Source organism: Ranitomeya imitator, chromosome 2, assembly GCF_032444005.1.
Source record: "Ranitomeya imitator isolate aRanImi1 chromosome 2, aRanImi1.pri, whole genome shotgun sequence".
Classification (NCBI taxonomy): domain Eukaryota; kingdom Metazoa; phylum Chordata; class Amphibia; order Anura; family Dendrobatidae; genus Ranitomeya; species Ranitomeya imitator.
The window spans coordinates 375,092,414-375,116,178 of NC_091283.1; the positions used below are offsets into that span (position 1 = coordinate 375,092,414).

Sequence of the window (23,765 nt, forward strand, 5' to 3'; positions counted from 1 at the left end):
TCAGGGCGGAATGTAGAAGCAGTATGGTCATGTATGAAGAAGCCTGTGTAAAACTAGGGTAGGCAGTTTTGCATTCTCTTTTTTTTGGGGGGGAAAACGGCTAATAATGTAAGGGCACAGGCTTACACTGGGGGAGCTTCGTAAAGGGTTTCATTCTGATATGTTACCATTATAAATCCCTTTCTGATATACGTCATATGTGCACATTGAAGCAGTCCAAATGCAAAATTCATAAATATGGTTAACCCCTTTCTGCCATTGGATGTAATATTCCGTCCATGTGGGGTGGGCCTTAATTCCCAAGGACGGAATATTACGTCCAGCGCGATCGGCCGCGCTCACGGGGGGAGCGCCGCCGATCGCGGCCGGGTGTCAGCTACTTATCGCAGCTGACATCCGGCACTATGTGCCAGGAGCGGTCACGGACCGCCCCTGGCACATTAACCCCCGGCACACCGCGATCAAAGATGATCGCGATGTGCCGGCGGTGCAGGGAAGCACCGCGCAGGGAGGGGGCTCCCTGCGGGCTTCCCTGAGACCCCCGCAGCAACGCGATGTGATCGCGTTGCTCCGGGGGTCTCCCACCTCCTTCCTGCAGCAAGTCCCGGATCCAAAATGGCCGCGGATCCGGGTCCTGCAGGGAGGGAGGTGGCTTACCAAGTGCCTGCTCAGAGCAGGCACTTGGTAACGCTGCACTGCTCTCAGACAGATCGGTGATCTGTCAGAGTGCTGTGCAAACTGTCAGATCACTGATCTGTGATGTCCCCCCCGGGACAAAGTAAAAAAGTAAAAAAAAAAATATCCAAGTGTGTAAAAAAAAAAAAAAATCCTAAATAATGAAAAAAAAAAAAAATATTATTCCCATAAATACATTTCTTTATCTAAATAAAAAAAAACAAAACAATAAAAGTACACATATTTAGTATCGTCGCGTCCGTAACAACCCGACCTATAAAGCTGTCCCACTAGTTAACCCCTTCAGTAAACACCGTAAGAAAAAAAAAAAAAAACGAGGCAAAAAACAACGCTTTATTATCGTACCACCAAACAAAAAGTGGAATAACACGCGATCAAAAAGACGGATATAAATAAGCATGGTACCACTGAAAGCGTCATCTTGTCCCGCAAAAAAACGAGCCACGATACAGCAACATCAGCAAAAAAATAAAAAAGTTATAGTCCTCAGAATAAAGCGATGCAAAAATAATTATTTTTTCTATAAAATAGTTTTTATCGTATAAAAGCGCCAAAACATAAAAAAATGATATAAATGAGGTGTCGCTGTAATCGTACTGACCCGAAGAATAAAACTGCTTTATCAATTTTACCAAACGCGGAATGGTATAAACGCCTCCCCCAAAAGAAATTCATGAATAGCTGGTTTTTGGTCATTCTGCCTCACAAAAATCGGAATAAAAAGCAATCAAAAAATGTCACGTGCCCGAAAATGTTACCAATAAAAACGTCAACTCGTCCTGCAAAAAACAAGACCTCACATGACTCTGTGGACCAAAATATGGAAAAATTATAGCTCTCAAAATGTGGTAACGCAAAAAATATTTTTTGCAATAAAAAGCGTCTTTCAGTGTGTGACAGCTGCTAATCATAAAAATCCGCTAAAAAACCCACTATAAGAGTAAATCAAACCCACCTTCATCACCCCTTTAGTTAGGGAAAAATTAAAAAATTAAAAAAATGTATTTATTTCCATTTTGCCATTAGGGTTAGGGCTAGGGTTAGGGTTAGGGCTAGGGTTAGGGCTAGGGTTAGGGCTAGGGTTAGGGCTAGGGTTAGGGCTGGGGTTAGGGTTGGGGCTAGGGTTAGGGCTAGGGTTAGGGCTAGGGTTGTGGCTAGGGTTAGGGTTAAGGCTACAGTTAGGGTTGGGGCTAAAGTTAGGGTTAGGGTTTGGATTACATTTGCGGTTGGGATTAGGATTAGGGGTGTGTCTGGGTTAGAGGTGTGGTTAGGGTTACTGTTGGAATTAGGGTTAGGGGTGTGTTTGGATTAGGGTTTCAGTAATAATTGGGGGGTTTCCACTGTTTAGGCACATCAGGGGCTCTCCAAACGCGACATGGCGACCGATCTCAATTCCATCCAATTCTGCATTGAAAAAGTAAAACAGTGCTCCTTCCCTTCCGAGCTCTCCCGTGTGCCCAAACAGGAGTTTACCCCAACATATGGGGTATCAGCGTACTCAGGACAAATTGGACAACAACTTTTGAGGTCCAATTTCTCCTGTTACCCTTGGGAAAATACAAAACTGGGGGCTAAAAAATAATTTTTGTGGGAAAAAAAGAGATTTTTTATTTTCACGGCTCTGCGTTATAAACTGTAGTGAAACACTTGGGGGCTCAAAGTTCTCAGAACACATCTAGATAAGTTCGTGGGGGGGTCTAGTTTCCAATATGGGGTCACTTGTGGGGGGTTTCTACTGTTTAGGTATATTAGGAGCTCTGCAAACGCAATGTGACGCCTGCAGACCATTCCATCTAAGTCTGCATTCCAAATGGCGCTCCTTCCCTTCCGAGCCCTCCCATGCGCCCAAACGCTGGTTCCCCCCCACATATGGGGTATCAACGCACTCAGGACAAATTGGACAACAACTTTTGGGGTCCAATTTCTCCTTTTACCCTCGAGAAAATACAAAACTGGGGGCTAAAAAATAATTTTGAGGGGAAATTTTTATTTTTATTTTCACGGCTCTGCATTATAAACTTCTGTGAAGCTCTTATTGGATCAAAGTGCTCACCACACATCTAGATAAGTTCCTTAGGGGGTCTACTTTTCAAAATGGTGTCACTTGTGGGGGGTTTCAATGTTTAGGCACATCAGTGGCTCTGCAAACGCAACATGGCGTCCCATCTCAATTCCTGTCAATTTTGCATTGAAAGGTCAAACGGTGCTCCTTCCCTTCCGAGCTCTCCCATGCGCCCAAACAATGGTTTACCCCCACATATGGGGTATCAGAGTACTCAGGACAAATTGTGCCACAACTTTTGTGGTCCAATTTCTTCTCTTACCATTGGGAAAATAAAAAATTGGGGGCGAAAATATAATTTTTGTGAAAAAAAAAATTATTTTTTATTTTTACGGTTCTGCATTATAAACTTCTGTGAAGCACTTGGTGGGTCAAACTGCTCACCATACCTCTAGATAAGTTCCTTAGGGGGTCTACTTTCCAAAATGGTGTCACTTAACCCCCACATATGGGGTATCAGCGTACTCAGGACAAATTGTACAACAACTTTTGGGGTCCATTTTCTCCTGTTACCCTTGGTAAAATAAAACAAATTGGAGCTGAAGTAAATTTTTTGTGAAAAAAAGTTAAATGTTAATTTTTATTTAAACATTCCAAAAATTCCTGTGAAGCACCTGAAGGGTTAATAAACTTCTTGAATGTGGTTTTGAGAACCTTGAGGGGTGCAGTTTTTAGAATGGTGTCACACTTGGGTATTTTCTATCATATAGACCCCTCAAAATGACTTCAAATGAGATGTGGTCCCTAAAATAAAATGGTGTTGTAAAAATGAGAAATTGCTGGTCAACTTTTAACCCTTATAACTCCCTAACAAAAAAAAATTTTGGTTCCAAAATTGTGCTGATGTAAAGTAGACATGTGGGAAATGTTACTTATTAAGTATTTTGTGTGACATATCTCTGTGATTTAATTGCATAAAAATTCAAAGTTGGAAAATTGCGAAATTTTCAAAATTTTCGCCAAATTTCCGTTTTTTTCACAAATAAACGCAGGTAATATCAAAGAAATGTTACCACTATCATGAAGTACAATATGTCACGAGAAAACGATGTCAGAATCACTGGGATCCGTTGAAGCGTTCCAGAGTTATAACCTCATAAAAGGACAGTGGTCAGAATTGTAAGAATTGGCCCGGTCCATAACGTGCAAACCACCCTTGGGGGTAAAGGGGTTAAATATGGTTTCTACACTACATTTCTCTTGACCAGCACATCAGATTTCTACAAAAGAGGTAAAATGTTTATTAGAGGACAAAAGCCTACAACAGCCATATCGCTGCTATCATACGTGATTGTCGCGCTCACGCCCTGACTGGTAGGCGTGAGCTCAGGGGGTTTGTGGCCCCACTGTGCCACAAACCAAACTACCCTGGAAGGGGCGTGACTATGACAGCTGCCTGGGTTTTCACTGGAGCCTCTGATGGTGAGGTCAGGCCTGTGCAGCAGGCAGCTGCCAGGTGCTACTCCAGGGTGGTGTCCGGCTGTGGCTGCTGATCCCACTTGGAGAACAGGAACACTAGGACAGGTGCGGGCATCAGGCAGGACTGGCAGAAGAGCACGGCTGAAACTCAGATGAGTAGGTTGGCACGGCTGAGAGACAGGGCTGGCAGAGACACGGCAGAGAACACAGGGCTGGCAGACATGGCAGAGAACACAGGGCTGGCAGGCATGGCAGAGAACACAGGGCTGGCAGGCACGGCAGAGAACAGGGCTGGCAGGCACTGCAGAACACAGGGTTGGCAAGAACACAGGACTGGCAGGGACGGCAGGAACACAGGACTGGTTGGTGTGGTGCATGGAGGAACAGGTAGGGACCTGTTCACGCAGGAGGTGCAGGTATGGATCTGTAGTATGAAGGAACAGGTTGGGACCTGTTCACACAGGAGATGCAGGTACGGAAACAAGCCAGAAGGAAAGGAGAATGGAGGAACAGGTTGGGACCTGTTCACACAGGAAGAGAAGTGTGAGGCTGCAGATAGGAGTGGAAGAGCAGCAAGAGATAGCGTAGCAACAAAAGCTTAGCAGAGCGGAACCGCAAGGAATGCAGAGAGGAGCTGCAGCAAGAGATTTCTGCAGAAGCTAAGCAGAGCGGAGCCACAAGGAATGTGGAGAGGAGCTGCAGCAAGAGGTTTCTGCAGCAGCAAAGCAGAGCAGAACCGCAAGGAATGCGGAGAGGAGCTGTAGCAAGAGATTACTGCAGCAGCAGAAGCTAAGCAGAGTAGAACCACAAGGAATGCGGAGAGGCGCTGCAGAAAAGGGTTTCTGCAGCAACGTGAGCGGAGCAGAGCAGAACCGCAGGAGTGCAGAGCAGAGGTAAAGCCACAAAGGTACAAAGCAGGCAGAGCCGCAAGAGTGCGGAGCATAAGCAGACTGAGAACACAAGAAAAGACACAGCAGGGAAGGAAGCGACAGACAAGGAGACAGAGATAGGACTAAGTTAAGACAAGGAATAAGAACAAAGACACAAGAACAAAGACACAGGGACCAGGATATTCTGCCTCCTGGAGGGCGGACAACAAGATCAAGGCAAGAACACCAAGAAAAGCCTCCAGAGAGGGAGAAACACAGAGCAAGGCCTGGCAAACTCAGAAGCAAGACACAAACTGAGCTAACACATTGCACAGGCCCAGTGCACTGGGTTGAGCTGCACTAAATACTGGAGGCCTCTTGGTAATTGGTTAGGAACAGATTAGACAGGTGCACCTGATTCCTATAAGAACCAGAGAGTTCAGGCGCCGCCCCCCTATACACACAGCCAGGAAGCATGCAGAGGGCAGAGGCACAGAATATGGAGCTGGCAAGAAACAGAAACTGCAACATGACCTGGAGCAGTGGGTAAGATAGTGTGATAGATGAGAGGCCATGCCGTGATGCCAGCAGAGTTGTTACAGTGATTTCTATTTCCATTTAATAATACTCAAATGTATTAACATGAAAAGAAGCACTATCTATCCAAGTTTTATCTACACACTACCAATGATCAAAGTGATTTCCATTGTTGACGAGGGTTTGTAGGTCTAGATGTCTAGGTAGGAGTCCAGTTCTGGCCTGACATATCCTCGGCTTTGGACTTCACTGTTTCAGTGATGCATTGTCTAATGTAGTTTAGATCCTGTGGCTGAGAGAGGAGCAGACACACTGAGTCCTTATTGTAACCCCACCAAAAGAAGTGGCGGGGTGTTAGACTCATCAGGAGAGCTTTAAAAAGGATCAATATTTGATGGGAAATATACAGCAGGAATAAATATGCAGCTAATGAATTCTGTTGAGAGCCCTTCTATTAGAAGTGAAAATAAAGAAAAAAACAAATTCTGAATGAAAATAGAGGAGCAAGAGAAATCAACAACAATCTAAAATGTATACCTATAAGCACACAGGAAGCAGATGCCAAGTAAGTTAAAAAAAAGTACATGAATCTTTATTAAACACTTAATTACCGTACATACATTGTTTTTTATAAAAAAAATTTCAATGGGTAAACACCAAATGGATCTGCAGGCACAGGAATAATTTTACCAAAATATACATGTAAACAATTATTTCTCTTTTAGATAAATTGGTCTCTTATTGTTAAGTCACAACAAAGGAAGAATCCACATTGATTACATCCGTTTTTGAAAATAAATGTTCATGCAGTTAGTGCTTATAAGGTTCGACGTATGCACATAAACAAGGGATTTTCCAATAAATAAAGAGTCCTTGTACTATTAGACCTTTTAGATTAATAAATTCAGTGATTTAAAAGCATACTTATGATTTCTGGGAGTATTTGTGAACAGTCAAGAAGCCATTAGTGCTTGTCTATTCATTAAGTAAAGGTCTGATAGCATGGGAAAATAATGATCAAATGACTAATTATTTCCAATTAAGCCAAATACATAACAGACTCATAAGAAAACCAAGGAACTGAAAGAAACACTCCTCATACAAAATAGTGTGCACTATTAATTTAATTGGTTATGGTGCTATTTTCACTGCTCGTTGATACTAGATGAAGTTATATATAGTATTTGTACCATAATATCATCATAGCAGTACATAGATTTAAGGTGCGTAGTGCTATTCAACCATTAAATAGTGACGAAGAGGAGAAAAAAAAGTTCTTAATTAAAGAAATATACATAACCTGGCTGCAGATGGCACCTCGACGCGCGTTTCACGTGAAATGCGTGTCGGGGCACCATCTGCAGCCAGGTTATGTATATTTCTTTAATTAAGAACTTTTTTTTTCTCCTCTTTGTCACTATTTAATGGTTGAAGATATGGATGAACTCTTTTTACATCAGATGTCTCTGTTCTCAAAAAAGTATGACATAGTGATCATGCGAGATTTTAACTATCCAGATATTTGTTGGGAATCTCTCTCAGGCAAAAGTAATGTGTCCAGAAAATTCTTCTCTTCTATTGCTGAGAAATTTATCTTTCAAAAAGGTAGAAGAGAGAACAAGGGGATCTGCAATCTTGAACCTAATTCTTACCATCAGAGAGGAAATGGTTGAGGAAGTAAAAGTGGCTGGGAATTTAGGAGGCAGCGATCATGCTATTCTTGAATTTTAGATTACAAGAGGAGCAAGACAAGTGAGGACTCAGACTTTAATCCCTTCAAGACCTTGCCTGTTTTCAGTTTTGCGTTTTAATTTTTCGCTCCCCTCCTTCCCAGAGCCATAACTTTTTAATTTTTCCATCAATATGGCCATATGAGGGCTTTTCTTTGCGGGACGAGTTGTACTTTTGAACGATACCATTGGTTTTACCATGTCGTGTACTAGAAACAGGGAAAAAAATTCCAAGTGCAGTGAAATTGCAAAAAAAGTGCAATCACACACTTGTTTTTTTGTTTGGCTTTTTTATTAGGATCACTAAATGTAAACCTTACCTGCCATTTTGATTCTCCAGGTCATTACAAGTTCATAGACACCAAACATGTCTAGGTTATGTTTTATCTAAGTGGTAAAACAAAAATTCCAAATTTTGCTAAAAAAATGCGCAATTTTCCGATCGGATCAGGTGAGGGCTTATGTTTTGCGTGCCAAGCAGATGTTTTTAATGATACCGTTTTGGTGCAGATACATTCTTTTGATCGCCTGTTATTGCATTTTAATGCAATGTCGTGGCGACAAAAAAAAGTAATTCTGGCATTTTTTATTTTTTTCTCGCGATCAGGTTAATCCTTTTTTTATTGATAGTTTGGGCGATTCTGAACTCGGCGATACCAAATATGTGTAGGTTTGATTTTTTTGATTGTTTTATTTTGAATGGGGCAAAAGGGGGGTGATTTAAACTTTTATATTTTTTTTATCTTTTTCAGATTTTTTTTTTAACTTTTTTTTTTTAAACTTTTGCCATGCTTCAATAGCCTGCATGGGAAGCTAGAAGCTGGCACAACTCGATCGACTCTGCTACATAGGAGCGATGCATAGATCGCTCCTATGTAGTAGACTTACTGCATTGCTATGGACGCCGACCACAGGGTAGCGCTCATAGCAATCCAGCATTAACAACCTTAGAGGTTTCAAAGAGACCTCTGGTTGTTATGCCAATGCATCGCTGACCCCCGATCATATGACAGGGTCAGCGATGCGCTCATTTCCGGTTCGATGGCCGGAAGCGCTAGTTAAATGACACTGTCAGCATTTGACAGCAGCATTTAACTAGTTAATGCGATTCCACCCACCGCTATTGGCACATGTCAGCTGTTCAAAAAAGCTGACATGTCCCGGCTTTGATGCGGGCTCACCACCGGAACCCGCATCAAAGCAGGGGATCTGACTTCTAGTACTAGTGCGGCGGAGGTCGGTAAGGGGTTATGGTAGGACTCCAGAAAGGCAGATTTTAATGGACTCAGAAAGAAGGTAGGAAAGGTCCAATGGCTGGATGTTCTAAAAGACAGAAATGTCCAAGAAGGATGGGAGAGCTTGCGAAATGAAATTCTCACAGCACAATCTGTAAACAATCCCAAAAAGAAGGAAGAATTGGAAGCATTTAAAGAGAACCTGTCACCCTCCTCAGGCGTTTGTAACTAATAGAGCCATCTTGTGCAGCACTAATGCTGCATTCTGACAAGGTGGCTTTTTAGTTACAAATGCCTGCACATGCTGAAATAAACACTTATTAAATGTGCCACCACATACCCTGAAATTGTCCCGGGGGCGGGACTCTTCTTGCTAATTTCATGCTGCACAGCCGTCACTCCGTGGCTGTGCGCGCTGGCCGCCGTCTCCTCTTGCTGCATTATCCTTCCACGGTGCCTGCGCTGTAAGTTTTTTTCTGGGCATGCGCAGTTGCGCTGCTCTTCGTACTTACAGCGCAGGCGTCGGGACAATAATGCAGCAAGAGGAGGCGGCGCCCGGCGCGCACAGCTCCAGAGTGACGGCTGTGCTGCGTCTAATTAGGAAGGAAAGTCCCGCCCCCGGGACAATTTCAGGGTATGTGGAGGCACATTTTATAAGTGTTTATTTCAACGTGTGCAGGCATTTGTAACTAAAAAGCCACCTTGTCAGAATGCAGCATTAGTGCTGCACAAGATGGCTCTTTTAGTTACAAACGCCTGAGGGGGGTGACAGGTTCCCTTTAAAGAGATCATTGTGGATGAAAACAGAACTTAATCACTTGTTAAAAAGGAAAAAAGACATGTATATCAAATGGAAAGAGGAGAGCATATCTAAAGAAGAATATAATGCTATTTGCAGGGAATGCAGGGCAAGCATTAGAAGAGCAAAAGCCAGTAATGAAGTAAGGCTTGTAGGGAAGACCAAAAGCAGTAAAAAAGGATTGGGGTGGGGAATCTCAAAAGCAATAGAAAAGTCAAAGATGCTATAGGATGTTTATAGGATGAAAAGGGTGAAGTGGTAAAAAATGATGTAAATTGGTATAAACGGCCCCACAATTTGTTCCACGATTTCTGCTGAATGCAGAAATACCCCATATGTGGCTGTACAATATTGCTTAGCCATATGGAGAGGCTCGGGTGGGACGGAGCACTATTTCCCTCCTGGAGCATAGATTTTCCTAGACTAGTGTGCGGATTAGTGCTCTGATAAGGGTATACCTTGACGTTTGGTAGAGCGGCTTAATATACATTTTTTGCAAAAAATGTATCAACCAAATACCCTGTTTTTTCCATCTTTTTTCCAGCACTTGCTGTCCACTGTGATTTTTTTGCAACAGAGTGTTTTTGGTTTTGCTGTGCCTTTTTGTGTTTTCAAGTCTCTTGATGGTGTGAACATGTCTCTACGGGCTTGTTCACTGTGCACGCAGCTCATGTGTTCTAGTTTTAGATATAAAGAGACCCTAAGTGCTAGAAAAGCAGAATCCCCCTCAAGTGATCCCATTTTGGAAATTATAAGCTTTTGGGAACTTATATACAGATGTAGTGACGATTTTGACTCCATGGGTGTTTTTCAGAAACAGGCAGCAGTGGATTTTGCCGAGTGAAAATTGTAAACTGCCGTTGTAGTGACCAGTACGTTATGCCCAGCTCATACAGTACTTCTGGAGACATGTACCCGTAAATTAGGTGGGCTCTCATCACTACAGAAATGCCAAACATGTGGGCGCTAAATGTGGGGCTCAGAAGGGAGGAGGGCATTTGGATTTGGGAGCGGAGAATTTGCTGAACTTCTTTTGGGGAGCAAGGAGCCATTTAGCTTTTCCAGAGCCTTTGTGTTACCAGTAACGTGGAAGCCCTCTATATTTCCATTAACAGATGACAAACCTGACTGGGGACTTAATATTTTTGTGCATTGAGTTGAAGCTTTTATTGGGAACATTTCACATACTGTTTGAGATCACGATTATCCGGCGTTCTGCGCTGAGCACTTACCATACATACTCGAGTATAAGCCAAGAAAAACCAGGAAAATGTATTGACTCGAGTATAAGCCGCGTATGCATTGTCCCCTAATCCCTATTCTGGTATGCATGGTTCCTCATCCGTGTCCTGGTATGCATGGCTCCTTATCACCGTCCTTGTCTGCATGGCTCCCCATCCCTGTCCTTGTATGCCTGGCTCCTCATCTCTGTCCTGGTGTGCATGGCTCCTCATCCCTATCCTTGGATGTATGATGTCTCATCCCTATCCTTGTATGCATGGCCCCCGATGAGAAAAGCATAAAAAACAAAAAAACAAAAACTCCTGCTTACCTTCACTGCATGCCCTCGCAGCATCTTGTTGTTCCTGTTTACAGCAGCTCCTGCGGCCGAGCGATCACATGTCCCTACTCATTAAGGTAATGAATATTCACCTCTCTCCACTCAGCTGGGACATGAGATCACCCAGCCGCAGGAGCTGCTGGCACTGGAACAAAATGCTGCGAGGGCATGCAGGGAAGGTGTGAGAATCAGACTGCACTCAGATGTCATCCGAGTGCAGTCCTATTGGAATACCTGGGGTGAACCCGCAGATCCACGACAACGAACCTCCCAAGGGTGAGCTGACCAGGTAGACCACCCCCTATACAGGGAGCATTAGGGGCAGACCCAAGGGAGACTATTGCCGCAGAAGCTGGAACCTGGAGACAGGTGGTAGGAGGTACAAAATAGAGAAGCTGAGCATAGGATGGACAGAGCGGGGTAAGATGAAGTACAGTTAGGTAAGAGCTGGGCACAGGCGAGACCAAAGGAGAACTGCGAAGGTGAAGACACAAAGGAAGCAGGACAGGACAGAGACACCAGACTAACAGAGTACGGAGAGGACACTGGGAGGGCTGGACTGGACGAGGAGACAAGGAAGCTGAACTGGGTGGACAGAGTGGAGACTCAAAACAGGCAGTGCAAAGACAAAGGTGGACCTGAGTCACAGAAGCACAAATGACAGACAGACAAGGACCAGAGGAAGGAATCGCCTAATATACATGGAGTGCTGGAGAACTTCCGGGTCACGGTCCTCCAGGATCACAGAGAGGAGATACAGAGCGGCTGTAAATCAGAAAGAGGAAGTGCTGGAGTGAGCGGTGCGCACGCGCACCCGACGAGAACCAGGGAGCGGAGAAGAATGAAGGAGAGGACGCGCGCCTGCAGGAGGAGCGCGCCGCAGCGGGTAAGAATGAGCGGAAGGAGTGGCCGTGACAGAAGGTAAGTAGGAGCTTTTTTTTTTTTTTTTACAGCTGCTGGAAGCTGACGGCTGTAACTGTACGCGTGCTATAACAGAAATGCAGTGAATATTCATTTCTCTTTAGCGACGGGCACAGTTACAGCCGCAGCCGCCGACTCCTGCCTCTTGTGAACCGCTGCTCCGCCGCTGCCCCTCCCGCGCTGGCTTCTGGGACAATGACTCGTGTATAAGCTGAGGGGGGCATTTTCAGCACAAAAAAAAAATACTTATACACAAATTTATACGGTACTTTGGGGTTTGCATCTTAATCTCTGAGTAACGTGACAAATGAAACCGCAGAGGGATCCAGTCACTATATTGAGTCAGAGTTCCAAAGAATTCATGAGACCTGTTCCACCCCTATCTAAACCTAGCAGCGTACAGGTAGCAATAACTTTTTTTATTTTTCTGCTGATGGAGCTGTCTGCCAGCTATTTTTTTGCGGGACAAGATAATGTTTTTAACTGTATCATTTTTATTTACATTTGTCTTTTTGATCGTGTTTTATTGCACTCTTTGTTCTGTGGAATGATGATAAAGCATTGTTTTTTGCTTTGTTTTTTATTTATTTTTTTACGGTGTTCGCTGATGGGGTTAATCGTGAGAGTTTTTTAGAGCGGGTGTTTATGGGCGCGGCAATACCAAATATGTGTACTTTTATTGTTTTATTGTTTTGTTTTATTTAAATAAATAAATGTATTTATTGGAAAAATATATGTATATTTTTTCTTTATTTGAAGATTTAAAATTTTATTTTTTTTACACTGTTTAACGTTTAAAAAAAAAACCTTTTATACATTGTCCCATCCTGGGACATCACTGTACAGTGTCAGATCGCAGATCTGATACTCTGCAATTATTCTGCACTAAAGATAAGTAGGAAGACCCAAACAAGAAGGTCACAAAAGATGATAGGACAATGGTTTTGAAGGATAAAACATTATTTTTATTAACACAAAAAATGAGAGAGGGTAAAAGGTGCCACTAACAACATACAGAGAGTTCCCGCAAACACAGGTGTGACCACATATATTAATGATAAAATATTTTGCATGAGGCGAGTAAAATAACAAGTGATAAGGTGCCAATACATCTACTATATAAAGCTGAATGTGTGTATGTGTGTATGTGTGTATGTGTGTATGTATGTCCGGGATTGGCATCTGCACCGTCGCAGCTACAGCCACAAAATTTTGCACAGTCACACGTCTGGACCCCGAGAGCGTCATAGGCTATATTGTGAGGTGAAATTTTAACCCCGCGCGTTCCAATTCACCAAACAATTTTGCCCCTATCTACATAATGGGGAAAAAGTGAAAGGAAAAGTGTTGGAGGCGTCGCAGCTACAGCCACAAAATTTTGCACAGTGACACGTCTGGACCCCGAGAGCGTCATAGGCTATGTTGTGAGGTGAAATTTTAACCCCGCGCTTTCCAATTCACCAAACAATTTTGCTCCTATCTACATAATGCGAAAAAATGAAAGGAAAAGTGTAGGAGGCAAATTGACAGCTGCCAGATGTGAACAAGGGGGACTTAAAGAATGAGAGCGATGGCGCCAAAGACTATATACCGTACAGTTGCTAAGGTGGGGCCCCGACATGGGATACTCACCACACACAGGGATATGAACACACACACAAAATGCGCCACACACTACCACGTGCTTGAACACATATTACCCTCAGCACACATTTCACCATAAATACACCAACCTCGCCACATAAAAGTCGAAACACAAAAGTCGCCGCTCAAAACTCGCCACGCGCAGAACTCGCCACATGCAAAAACTAGGCTCTTGCAAAACTCGCCACAAGTGCAAAACTCACCTCATGGAAAACTCGCCACACGCAAAACTTGCACACGCGGAAAAATTGCCACATGCACAAAAGTTGCAACACATGCACAAGTTGCCTCACACAAGACTTTCACATACTCAAAAGGCACCACACATAAAACTCGCCACGCGCAAAACTCGCCATGCACAAAACTTGCTGCACACAACTTGCTACACTAACCTGTCACATGCAACTCGACACACAAAAAGTTGCTACACGCATGTTGCCACACAAAACTCATCTCACAAAAGTCGCTACATGCATGTCGCCACACGCAACTCAACACACACAACTTGACAAACGAAACTCGCCCTAAAACACACACAAGTCTGGTATTATCCTTCAAAAATAAAAATCTGATAAGCAGACAAACTACAACAAATGTACCATATAGGAAATACGGCAGCTGTCAGTCACATGACCTGTCTATTATGTGTATGTGTGAGCTAATATATACTGCCAGGGGGAGGGCTTCCTGTTGGCTGGGGATTTATCAGGCTGCCAATTTAGCTTACAAATACTGAGGTAAAAATACTGAGCAAATAACGTGTGAACGAGGTCTAATACAGGAGATGACACACAGGTATATACTATATACAGGGGAGATGACACACAGATATATACTATATACAGGAGAGATGACACACAGGTATATACTATATAGAGGAGGAGATGACATACAGGTACATATATATATACAGGAGGAGATGACATACAGGTATATACTATATACAGGAGGAGATGACACACAGGTATATACTATATACAGGAGCAGATGACCTACAGGTATATACTATATACAGGAGGAGATGACATACAGGTATATGCTATATATAGAAGATGACATGCAGGTATATACTATATACAGGAGGAGATGACACACAGATATATACTATATACAGGGGAGATGACACACAGGTATATACTATATACAGGAGGAGATGACATACAGGTATATACTATATATAGAAGGAGATGACATTCAGGTATATACTATATATAGGGGAGATGACACACAGCAAGTATATACTATATACAGGGGAGATGACATACAGGTATATACTATATACAGGAGATGACATACAGATGTATACTATATATAAGGGAGATGACAAACATGTATATACTGAGGTGATGAGGTGAAAATGAGAGGTGTGAGGTGAAAATGAAAAGGCGTGAGTGCAAAATGAGAGGAGTGAGGAAAAATAGTGGAGTGATCAGAAAATGACAGATGTGAGGTTGAAATGACAAGTGTTAGGGGGGAATGAGAGGAGTGAGGGAGAAAATGAGAGGTGTGAGGGGGAAAATGAAAGATGTGATTGGGAAAATGAGAGGCGTGATGGGAAAATAAGACAAGTGAGGTGCTATAACTAACCACAGATATTTACTATGCCCAGGCAACGCCGGGCTCTTCAGCTAGTATGAATATGTAATACACAAATATGAAAGTGGTAAACAGCATCAATCGGGTGTATCAAAAGGAGGATTGTGAATACCTATATCAAAGAAAAGGTGCAAGGTATAGGCAAAGAAAAAGTTGGTATATGCCCAAGCAAGGGGTAGGTTATAAAAGTGAGGTCAATGGTTGATAAGAGGTAACCGCATAAGATGTGCCTGTACACAAAATGTGGTAAGAAAAAATTAACAGCTACACGAGGAATCAAAATGTAAAATAAGGGTATGTGCACACGTTGCAGATTTGCCGGCAGAATTTCTGCACAGAATCTGCACCTCTTGGCAGAAAACGCAGATAAAAATCAGAGCGGTTTTGATGCGTTTTTTCATGCGGATTTGTATGCGTTTTTGTAACCTAAATAAAGATCTATTATTTAAAAAAAAAATTGTGATGTATTTCTTTGTCCAACCTCTTATTTTACATACTACATGGAAGAATAGTGTTTACACACACACACAAGCAGACAGACATATATAGATAAATAGGTAGATAGATAGATAATAGATAGAAAAAAGGTACATAATTAAAGACACACACACAAAATCTGCACGCAATATCTTTAATTTAAAAAAAAAAATATGTGGGCTCCCACACAATTTTCTGCAGGAGAAAGGGAAAGCCGACGGCCAATATTTCTAGCCTGGGAAGGGGTTAATACACATGGAGCTTCCCAGGCTTTGAATATCAGCCCGCAGCTGTTTATTTAGCCTTTACTTGCTATTAAAATAAGGGGACCCCCCAAAAATGATGTGAGGTCCCCCTATAATTTATAGCCAGAAAGGCTACGCAGACAGCTGCGGGCTGATATTCATAGCCTAGGAAGGGGTCATGGTTATTGACCCCTTCCCTGGCAAAAAATACCAGCACCCAGCAGCCCCAGAAATGGCGATGCGACAATTCTGGCACTTAGCCTCTCTCTTCCCACTGCCGTGTAGCGGTGGCATATGTGGTAATAAGGGGTTAATGTCACCCCTTAATTGTAATGTGACATTAAGGCTGGTTAATAATAGAGAGGTGTCAAAAAAGACACAGCCAGAAAAAAGTATTTAAATGAAATAAAACACTACACATTTTTTCATCATTTTTATTCCGCGCCTAATCCAATCAAGCCATCGATCACCTGCAAAAAAAAACAAAAAAAAAACACAAATATTCTGTTTTGACACAGTCCTTCTTTAGTAACAAGTGTCCCACAACGATCTCCCCTATAGATGTGACTGCTGTATAGGGCCTCCGATGACACACTGACCGGAGATAACCCTCTTGCAGTGTGTCATCGGAGTTCACTTTACAGCACTACAGCCGTGAGAAAACTCTCATCCTGTAGTGCCGCAAGTGACAGGTGAACTCAGGTGACCTGTTGGTGGCAGAGTGATACAGTGCGGTGGATTATCTCCATCATTGTATCCCGGAGCCCCTGGAGAGCGGTCGCATCTGCTGATGTGACAGCTGTCCACTGGAGATCCTCGTGGGACAATCGATATGAATTGGATTGTGTCGGACACAGGGAGTATATGGTTTGCTTATTATTTTAATTTTATTGGCAGATGATCGATGGCTTCGGGGATTAGGGATATATGGTAAGTATGTACTATATGTGTAGTGTGTATGTTTTGTTTTATGCTTTTTTAACATTCAACACATTAGCTGGATGATGGGACTACTTTCCCATCGTTGGCTAATGGTGTCACTGTAGAAGGAATAGCCGGATGGGATTAGTTGTCCGATCGGATGATGCCTGCCTACACACAGACACAAACACACGCACAGCCCCGCACACACAGATTCATGCAAACATCAGCACAGACACATGCACACAGACCCCCAAACACACATACACGCACATATCTCCGCACACACACTTCCCTCCTCCCGATCTGCAGCATTTTTTGCAGGCACATCTGCAGCAAATCCACAGATCTTTTTTACATCTGCGGTTTTGCTGCGGATTGGCCTGACTCAATGGAAGTCAATGGTTGCAGAAACACTGCGGATCCGAAAAAAGAATTGACATGTGCACAACAAATCTCCATTTCCCATAGATTAACATTGGCTGTGCACTATACTGCGGATTTGATGCAAATCCGTGCTGCCAAAAACGCTGTGGATCCACATCTAAATCTGCAACGTGTGCACATAAAAACCCAAAAGAACAAAGGACGATCAGAGGGCCAAGAATTAGATATAAAAAATATATAACTTTATTAGAGCACATAATATATATAAATAAAACCAGAATGGATCAGTGGATAAGACCAAAGTGCATATCAACAAAATGTGGATGGGATGGGAGATCCGCGGCTATAAGTAATACGTAACATTCCTATAAGTCATGACATATAATAAATAGGGTATATATATTTTACACAATGGTCATGACATAAATGAGCAATCTGCGAATATAATTAATTGATTCTGTAACCCCAGCAAATAGTGTGATGGAAAGCACAAAGATATATAAATGAGACTGGAATGGAAGGTGCTAGCAGGATACAAGTACCCTAATGGCGCATACCTCAATCAGACCAGGGAGAAATTTACACGGAGTGGCAGCGGAGGGGTACAGAAGGGAGCCAGCGGTCACCACATCACCCCGATGCGCGTTTCGGCGGAGCCTTCGTCAGGGGGCGTGGAAATGCTACAGGATGTGCGGTATAAAACGGGGACCCAACCAATGACCGGAGACCGGAAGTGATGCGGTGTATACAAACTAGAAAGCCGGTGCCGGATGCCGTAACCATAGTAAAATGATTGAAGTAATCCCTGATAAGTTAATTATCCTAAATATAGATGTATGCGGCATCCACAAAGTGGAAAAATAAATAAGGAAACCAGAAGGGATGTTACGGAGGCGGCGCATGCGCACTCAAATCCCGACCCCGCACATCGGCGTCCACGTCAGAGGGAGGCGGAGCCGCAGTGCCGGAAGAGCACGGCGAGAACCACATCACCATGGAGACGCAGAAAGCCGAGTAGCGCGGCGGGCAGGGCGAGCATGCGCACACGAACAGCCCCAAGAGATGTCGTAAGTATATAACACAAGAAATATGAATAAGGCACAAATGGAATAACTATGTTGACACACCGACAAAGACACCGCATATGTGGAATAAAACAGTCACATATATTATATAGTGGAAGAAGACTGTGCGTGGACGATATAAGCATCAGAAGGTTCCAGATGCATGATCCAACAGACGAATCGGATGATGAACCAAACAACGCAATATAAAGGCGGGACCTCAGACTAAAAAATGAGAGAATAACAAACAGTTAAAAATAGAAAAACACACATAAAATAAAAACATACATATTGTTGAAGCACAGATGGAAAGACAACAATGCAGCAGGACGGCATCACAAAAAAGGGGCAAAACTAATTTGTTCGTTTAGTCCCTTGGGATGTAGTGTATCCAGCCTCCATATCCAGCGGGACTCGAGCTGGGCAAGACGCTGTGATACCCTGCCACCCCGAATATTAGTTGCCAGTGTGTCAATACCCCTAACCATTAAGAGGGTGGCATCACAATTATGATGGAGAAAGAAATGTCGGGGAATAGTTTTTAATGCAGAGGGATCAGTAGTCCCGACTGCAGCTGTTATCCCCAGAACGTGTTCCCTAATACGAATTTTGAAAGGACGGGTAGTTAATCCAATATAGATTAATCCGCAGGGACATATAGCAAAGTAAATGACATTACGTGTAGTACAGTTGATGGATTTCCTAATGTCAAAATTTCTGGATCTGTCAGAATTGAAAAAGGAATTGCATTTCTCCACATTAGGGCAGGCAACACAATGCCCGCACGGGGTACAACCTAATTTGCGTGGATATTGGTCCAAAAAAGTGGTTTTAATATTGCCCACGTAGTGGCTGTGCACCAAAAGATCACGTAAATTTTTGGATCTTCTTGTGGTGATAGCAGGCCTACTCGGTAAATATTGGGACAGAATGGGATCCATACGTAAAATTGGCCACGATTTATTAAGGATTGCTCGAACGGCTGAAAATTGGTTATGGTAGTCCGTAACAAAACGGATCTTCCCGTCGGGTAATTTAGCGTTAGATTTATAAATTAAATCATGGCGGGAGGAATGCCTAGCTCGATTATACGCCTTTTTGACCATACGATGGCTATACCCCCTTTGGTAAAATCTCTTTTTTAGATCATCTGCTTGCCTTTCAAAATCTCCGATATCGGAACAGATCCTCCGAAGACGGAGGAACTGTCCAGTGGGTACGGATTGAACAACATGTCTAGGGTGAGCAGAGGAGGCGTGCAGAAGAGAATTAGTAGAAGTAGATTTCCTGTAGATATCGGTTTGTAGTAAGTTGGCACTATCACGCTTAATTAAGACATCCAAGAATTCGACACTATGACTATCATGATGGTAAGTGATACGTACATTAATTGAATTGTTGTTCAGAGAACTCATGAACTCCTGTAGAGAATGTATGGGGCCCTGCCAGATCATGAAAACATCGTCTATGTACCGCGTCCAAAGGGGGACACGGTCTATAGACGAGGCAGGATCTGACAGGGAGAGGTCCCTCTCCCACAGCCCAAGGAACAGATTGGCGTAGGACGGCGCAAAGGCCGCCCCCATAGCTGTTCCTTGGAGCTGTAGGAAGAAGGACCCCTTAAAAGTAAAAAAATTATGGGTCAAAGCAAATTCAAGAACCTCCAAAACAAAATTTTGAAAAGAAATAGGAAAATTGGACATATTGAGGTAATATTTGGTCGCCCTGAGGCCGTCATGGTGCCTAATGCTAGTGTACAATGATTCAACATCAGCGACCACCAAGACGGACTCAGGGTCAATTTCAATACCATCAATTAATTTGAGGAAAGCACCAGTATCTTTAAGGAATGATGGAAGACTCTCCACGCAAGGTTGTAAGATAGAATCGATCCATCGACCGACATGTTCCAAGAAGTTCCCCCCTCCTGAAACTATAGGACGTCCGGGTGGTGAGGTGCTATTCTTATGAATTTTGGGCAATAGATAGAGGGTGGGAATGGTAGGTTCATGAACAACTAAAGCAGCTGACAATTCTTTTGTGATCACCTCCGACTCTACTGCCCGGTCCAAAATCGATTGCAACTGCGCTTTAAATGTAGATAGGGGATTATAAGTCAGTTTTTTGTAGCACACTTTATCATTGAGCTGACGATAGACTTCTTTTTCGTACATAGATGTTGGCCATACGACTATATTTCCACCCTTATCAGCTGGTTTAAATTCGATGTCAGGTAATTGTTGGAGTTTTTGAAGACAGTCTCGCTCATGACGGGATAGGTTGTCCTTAGTGATAGACCTTGGAATATCCATTAGGTCTTTCGTGACCATCTGGACAAATAAGTCCACATTGGCACAAGTAGAGAGAGGAGGGAACCTCTTGGACTTAGGACGAATCGATGGAGGTATCTTACCATTAATTGGTGTATGATGTTCAGCGTAGAGTTCCTCCAAGATTCTCAAGGTAGATTGTTCCTCCTCTGTAGGGAATAAAGTATGCAAATTACCATCATGGAAGTGTTTTTTAAAAAGTAATGATCTGGCAAAAATATGCAAGTCCTTAATAGCCAAAAACGCGTCCTCTTCATTTACCACTCGTTCTGGAGCCAATTATAAGAGGACACGTGAACATAATTACCATCCATATAGAAGGAATGATCGTGGTTCGCCTGTTGGTCCTAAAAAGGACAATAAGGTAATCAATCTCAGTCACTATAATTTTTCTGCTACAGAGTTAGCTTTATTGAGTAAGGGCCTCACCTTCTCACCAGCTTCCAGATTTGACACGTTTTTGGCTATTAAGGACTTGCATATTTTTGCCAGATCATTACTTTTTAAAAAACACTTCCATGATGGTAATTTGCATACTTTATTCCCTACAGAGGAGGAACAATCTACCTTGAGAATCTTGGAGGAACTCTACGCTGAACATCATACACCAATTAATGGTAAGATACCTCCATCGATTCGTCCTAAGTCCAAGAGGTTCCCTCCTCTCTCTACTTGTGCCAATGTGGACTTATTTGTCCAGATGGTCACGAAAGACCTAATGGATATTCCAAGGTCTATCACTAAGGACAACCTATCCCGTCATGAGCGAGACTGTCTTCAAAAACTCCAACAATTACCTGACATCGAATTTAAACCAGCTGATAAGGGTGGAAATATAGTCGTATGGCCAACATCTATGTACGAAAAAGAAGTCTATCGTCAGCTCAATGATAAAGTGTGCTACAAAAAACTGACTTATAATCCCCTATCTACATTTAAAGCGCAGTTGCAATCGATTTTGGACCGGGCAGTAGAGTCGGAGGTGATCACAAAAGAATTGTCAGCTGCTTTAGTTGTTCATGAACCTACCATTCCCACCCTCTATCTATTGCCCAAAATTCATAAGAATAGCACCTCACCACCCGGACGTCCTATAGTTTCAGGAGGGGGGAACTTCTTGGAACATGTCGGTCGATGGATCGATTCTATCTTACAACCTTGCGTGGAGAGTCTTCCATCATTCCTTAAAGATACTGGTGCTTTCCTCAAATTAATTGATGGTATTGAAATTGACCCTGAGTCCGTCTTGGTGGTCGCTGATGTTGAATCATTGTACACTAGCATTAGGCACCATGACGGCCTCAGGGCGACCAAATATTACCTCAATATGTCCAATTTTCCTATTTCTTTTCAAAATTTTGTTTTGGAGGTTCTTGAATTTGCTTTGACCCATAATTTTTTTACTTTTAAGGGGTCCTTCTTCCTACAGCTCCAAGGAACAGCTATGGGGGCGGCCTTTGCGCCGTCCTACGCCAATCTGTTCCTTGGGCTGTGGGAGAGGGACCTCTCCCTGTCAGATCCTGCCTCGTCTATAGACCGTGTCCCCCTTTGGACGCGGTACATAGACGATGTTTTCATGATCTGGCAGGGCCCCATACATTCTCTACAGGAGTTCATGAGTTCTCTGAACAACAATTCAATTAATGTACGTATCACTTACCATCATGATAGTCATAGTGTCGAATTCTTGGATGTCTTAATTAAGCGTGATAGTGCCAACTTACTACAAACCGATATCTACAGGAAATCTACTTCTACTAATTCTCTTCTGCACGCCTCCTCTGCTCACCCTAGACATGTTGTTCAATCCGTACCCACTGGACAGTTCCTCCGTCTTCGGAGGATCTGTTCCGATATCGGAGATTTTGAAAGGCAAGCAGATGATCTAAAAAAGAGATTTTACCAAAGGGGGTATAGCCATCGTATGGTCAAAAAGGCGTATAATCGAGCTAGGCATTCCTCCCGCCATGATTTAATTTATAAATCTAACGCTAAATTACCCGACGGGAAGATCCGTTTTGTTACGGACTACCATAACCAATTTTCAGCCGTTCGAGCAATCCTTAATAAATCGTGGCCAATTTTACGTATGGATCCCATTCTGTCCCAATATTTACCGAGTAGGCCTGCTATCACCACAAGAAGATCCAAAAATTTACGTGATCTTTTGGTGCACAGCCACTACGTGGGCAATATTAAAACCACTTTTTTGGACCAATATCCACGCAAATTAGGTTGTACCCCGTGCGGGCATTGTGTTGCCTGCCCTAATGTGGAGAAATGCAATTCCTTTTTCAATTCTGACAGATCCAGAAATTTTGACATTAGGAAATCCATCAACTGTACTACACGTAATGTCATTTACTTTGCTATATGTCCCTGCGGATTAATCTATATTGGATTAACTACCCGTCCTTTCAAAATTCGTATTAGGGAACACGTTCTGGGGATAACAGCTGCAGTCGGGACTACTGATCCCTCTGCATTAAAAACTATTCCCCGACATTTCTTTCTCCATCATAATTGTGATGCCACCCTCTTAATGGTTAGGGGTATTGACACACTGGCAACTAATATTCGGGGTGGCAGGGTATCACAGCGTCTTGCCCAGCTCGAGTCCCGCTGGATATGGAGGCTGGATACACTACATCCCAAGGGACTAAACGAACAAATTAGTTTTGCCCCTTTTTTGTGATGCCGTCCTGCTGCATTGTTGTCTTTCCATCTGTGCTTCAACAATATGTATGTTTTTATTTTATGTGTGTTTTTTTATTTTTAACTGTTTGTTATTCTCTCATTTTTTAGTCTGAGGTCCCGCCTTTATATTGCGTTGTTTGGTTCATCATCCGATTCGTCTGTTGGATCATGCATCTGGAACCTTTTGATGCTTATATCGTCCACGCACAGTCTTCTTCCACTATATAATATATGTGACTGTTTTATTCCACATATGCGGTGTCTTTGTCGGTGTGTCAACATAGTTATTCCATTTGTGCCTTATTCATATTTCTTGTGTTATATACTTACGACATCTCTTGGGGCTGTTCGTGTGCGCATGCTCGCCCTGCCCGCCGCGCTACTCGGCTTTCTGCGTCTCCATGGTGATGTGGTTCTCGCCGTGCTCTTCCGGCACTGCGGCTCCGCCTCCCTCTGACGTGGACGCCGATGTGCGGGGTCGGGATTTGAGTGCGCATGCGCCGCCTCCGTAACATCCCTTCTGGTTTCCTTATTTATTTTTCCACTTTGTGGATGCCGCATACATCTATATTTAG

At 43.1% G+C, this 23,765-nt stretch overlaps 1 protein-coding gene across 1 annotated transcript in view; it reads right to left on the minus strand.

Moving 5' to 3' along the window:
- The window catches only part of LOC138666613 (uncharacterized), a 180,296-nt gene that overhangs the window by 108,705 nt on the left and 47,826 nt on the right, over positions 1-23,765 (minus strand). The window contains exons 11-14 of the mRNA XM_069754809.1: positions 22,308-22,378; positions 21,291-21,347; positions 20,755-20,840; positions 19,074-20,642 (exon numbers count right to left, since the gene is read on the minus strand). Of these exons, the coding sequence (XP_069610910.1) occupies positions 19,074-20,642; positions 20,755-20,840; positions 21,291-21,347; positions 22,308-22,378 (1,783 nt within the window). The remainder of the gene's footprint in view (positions 1-19,073; positions 20,643-20,754; positions 20,841-21,290; positions 21,348-22,307; positions 22,379-23,765) is intronic.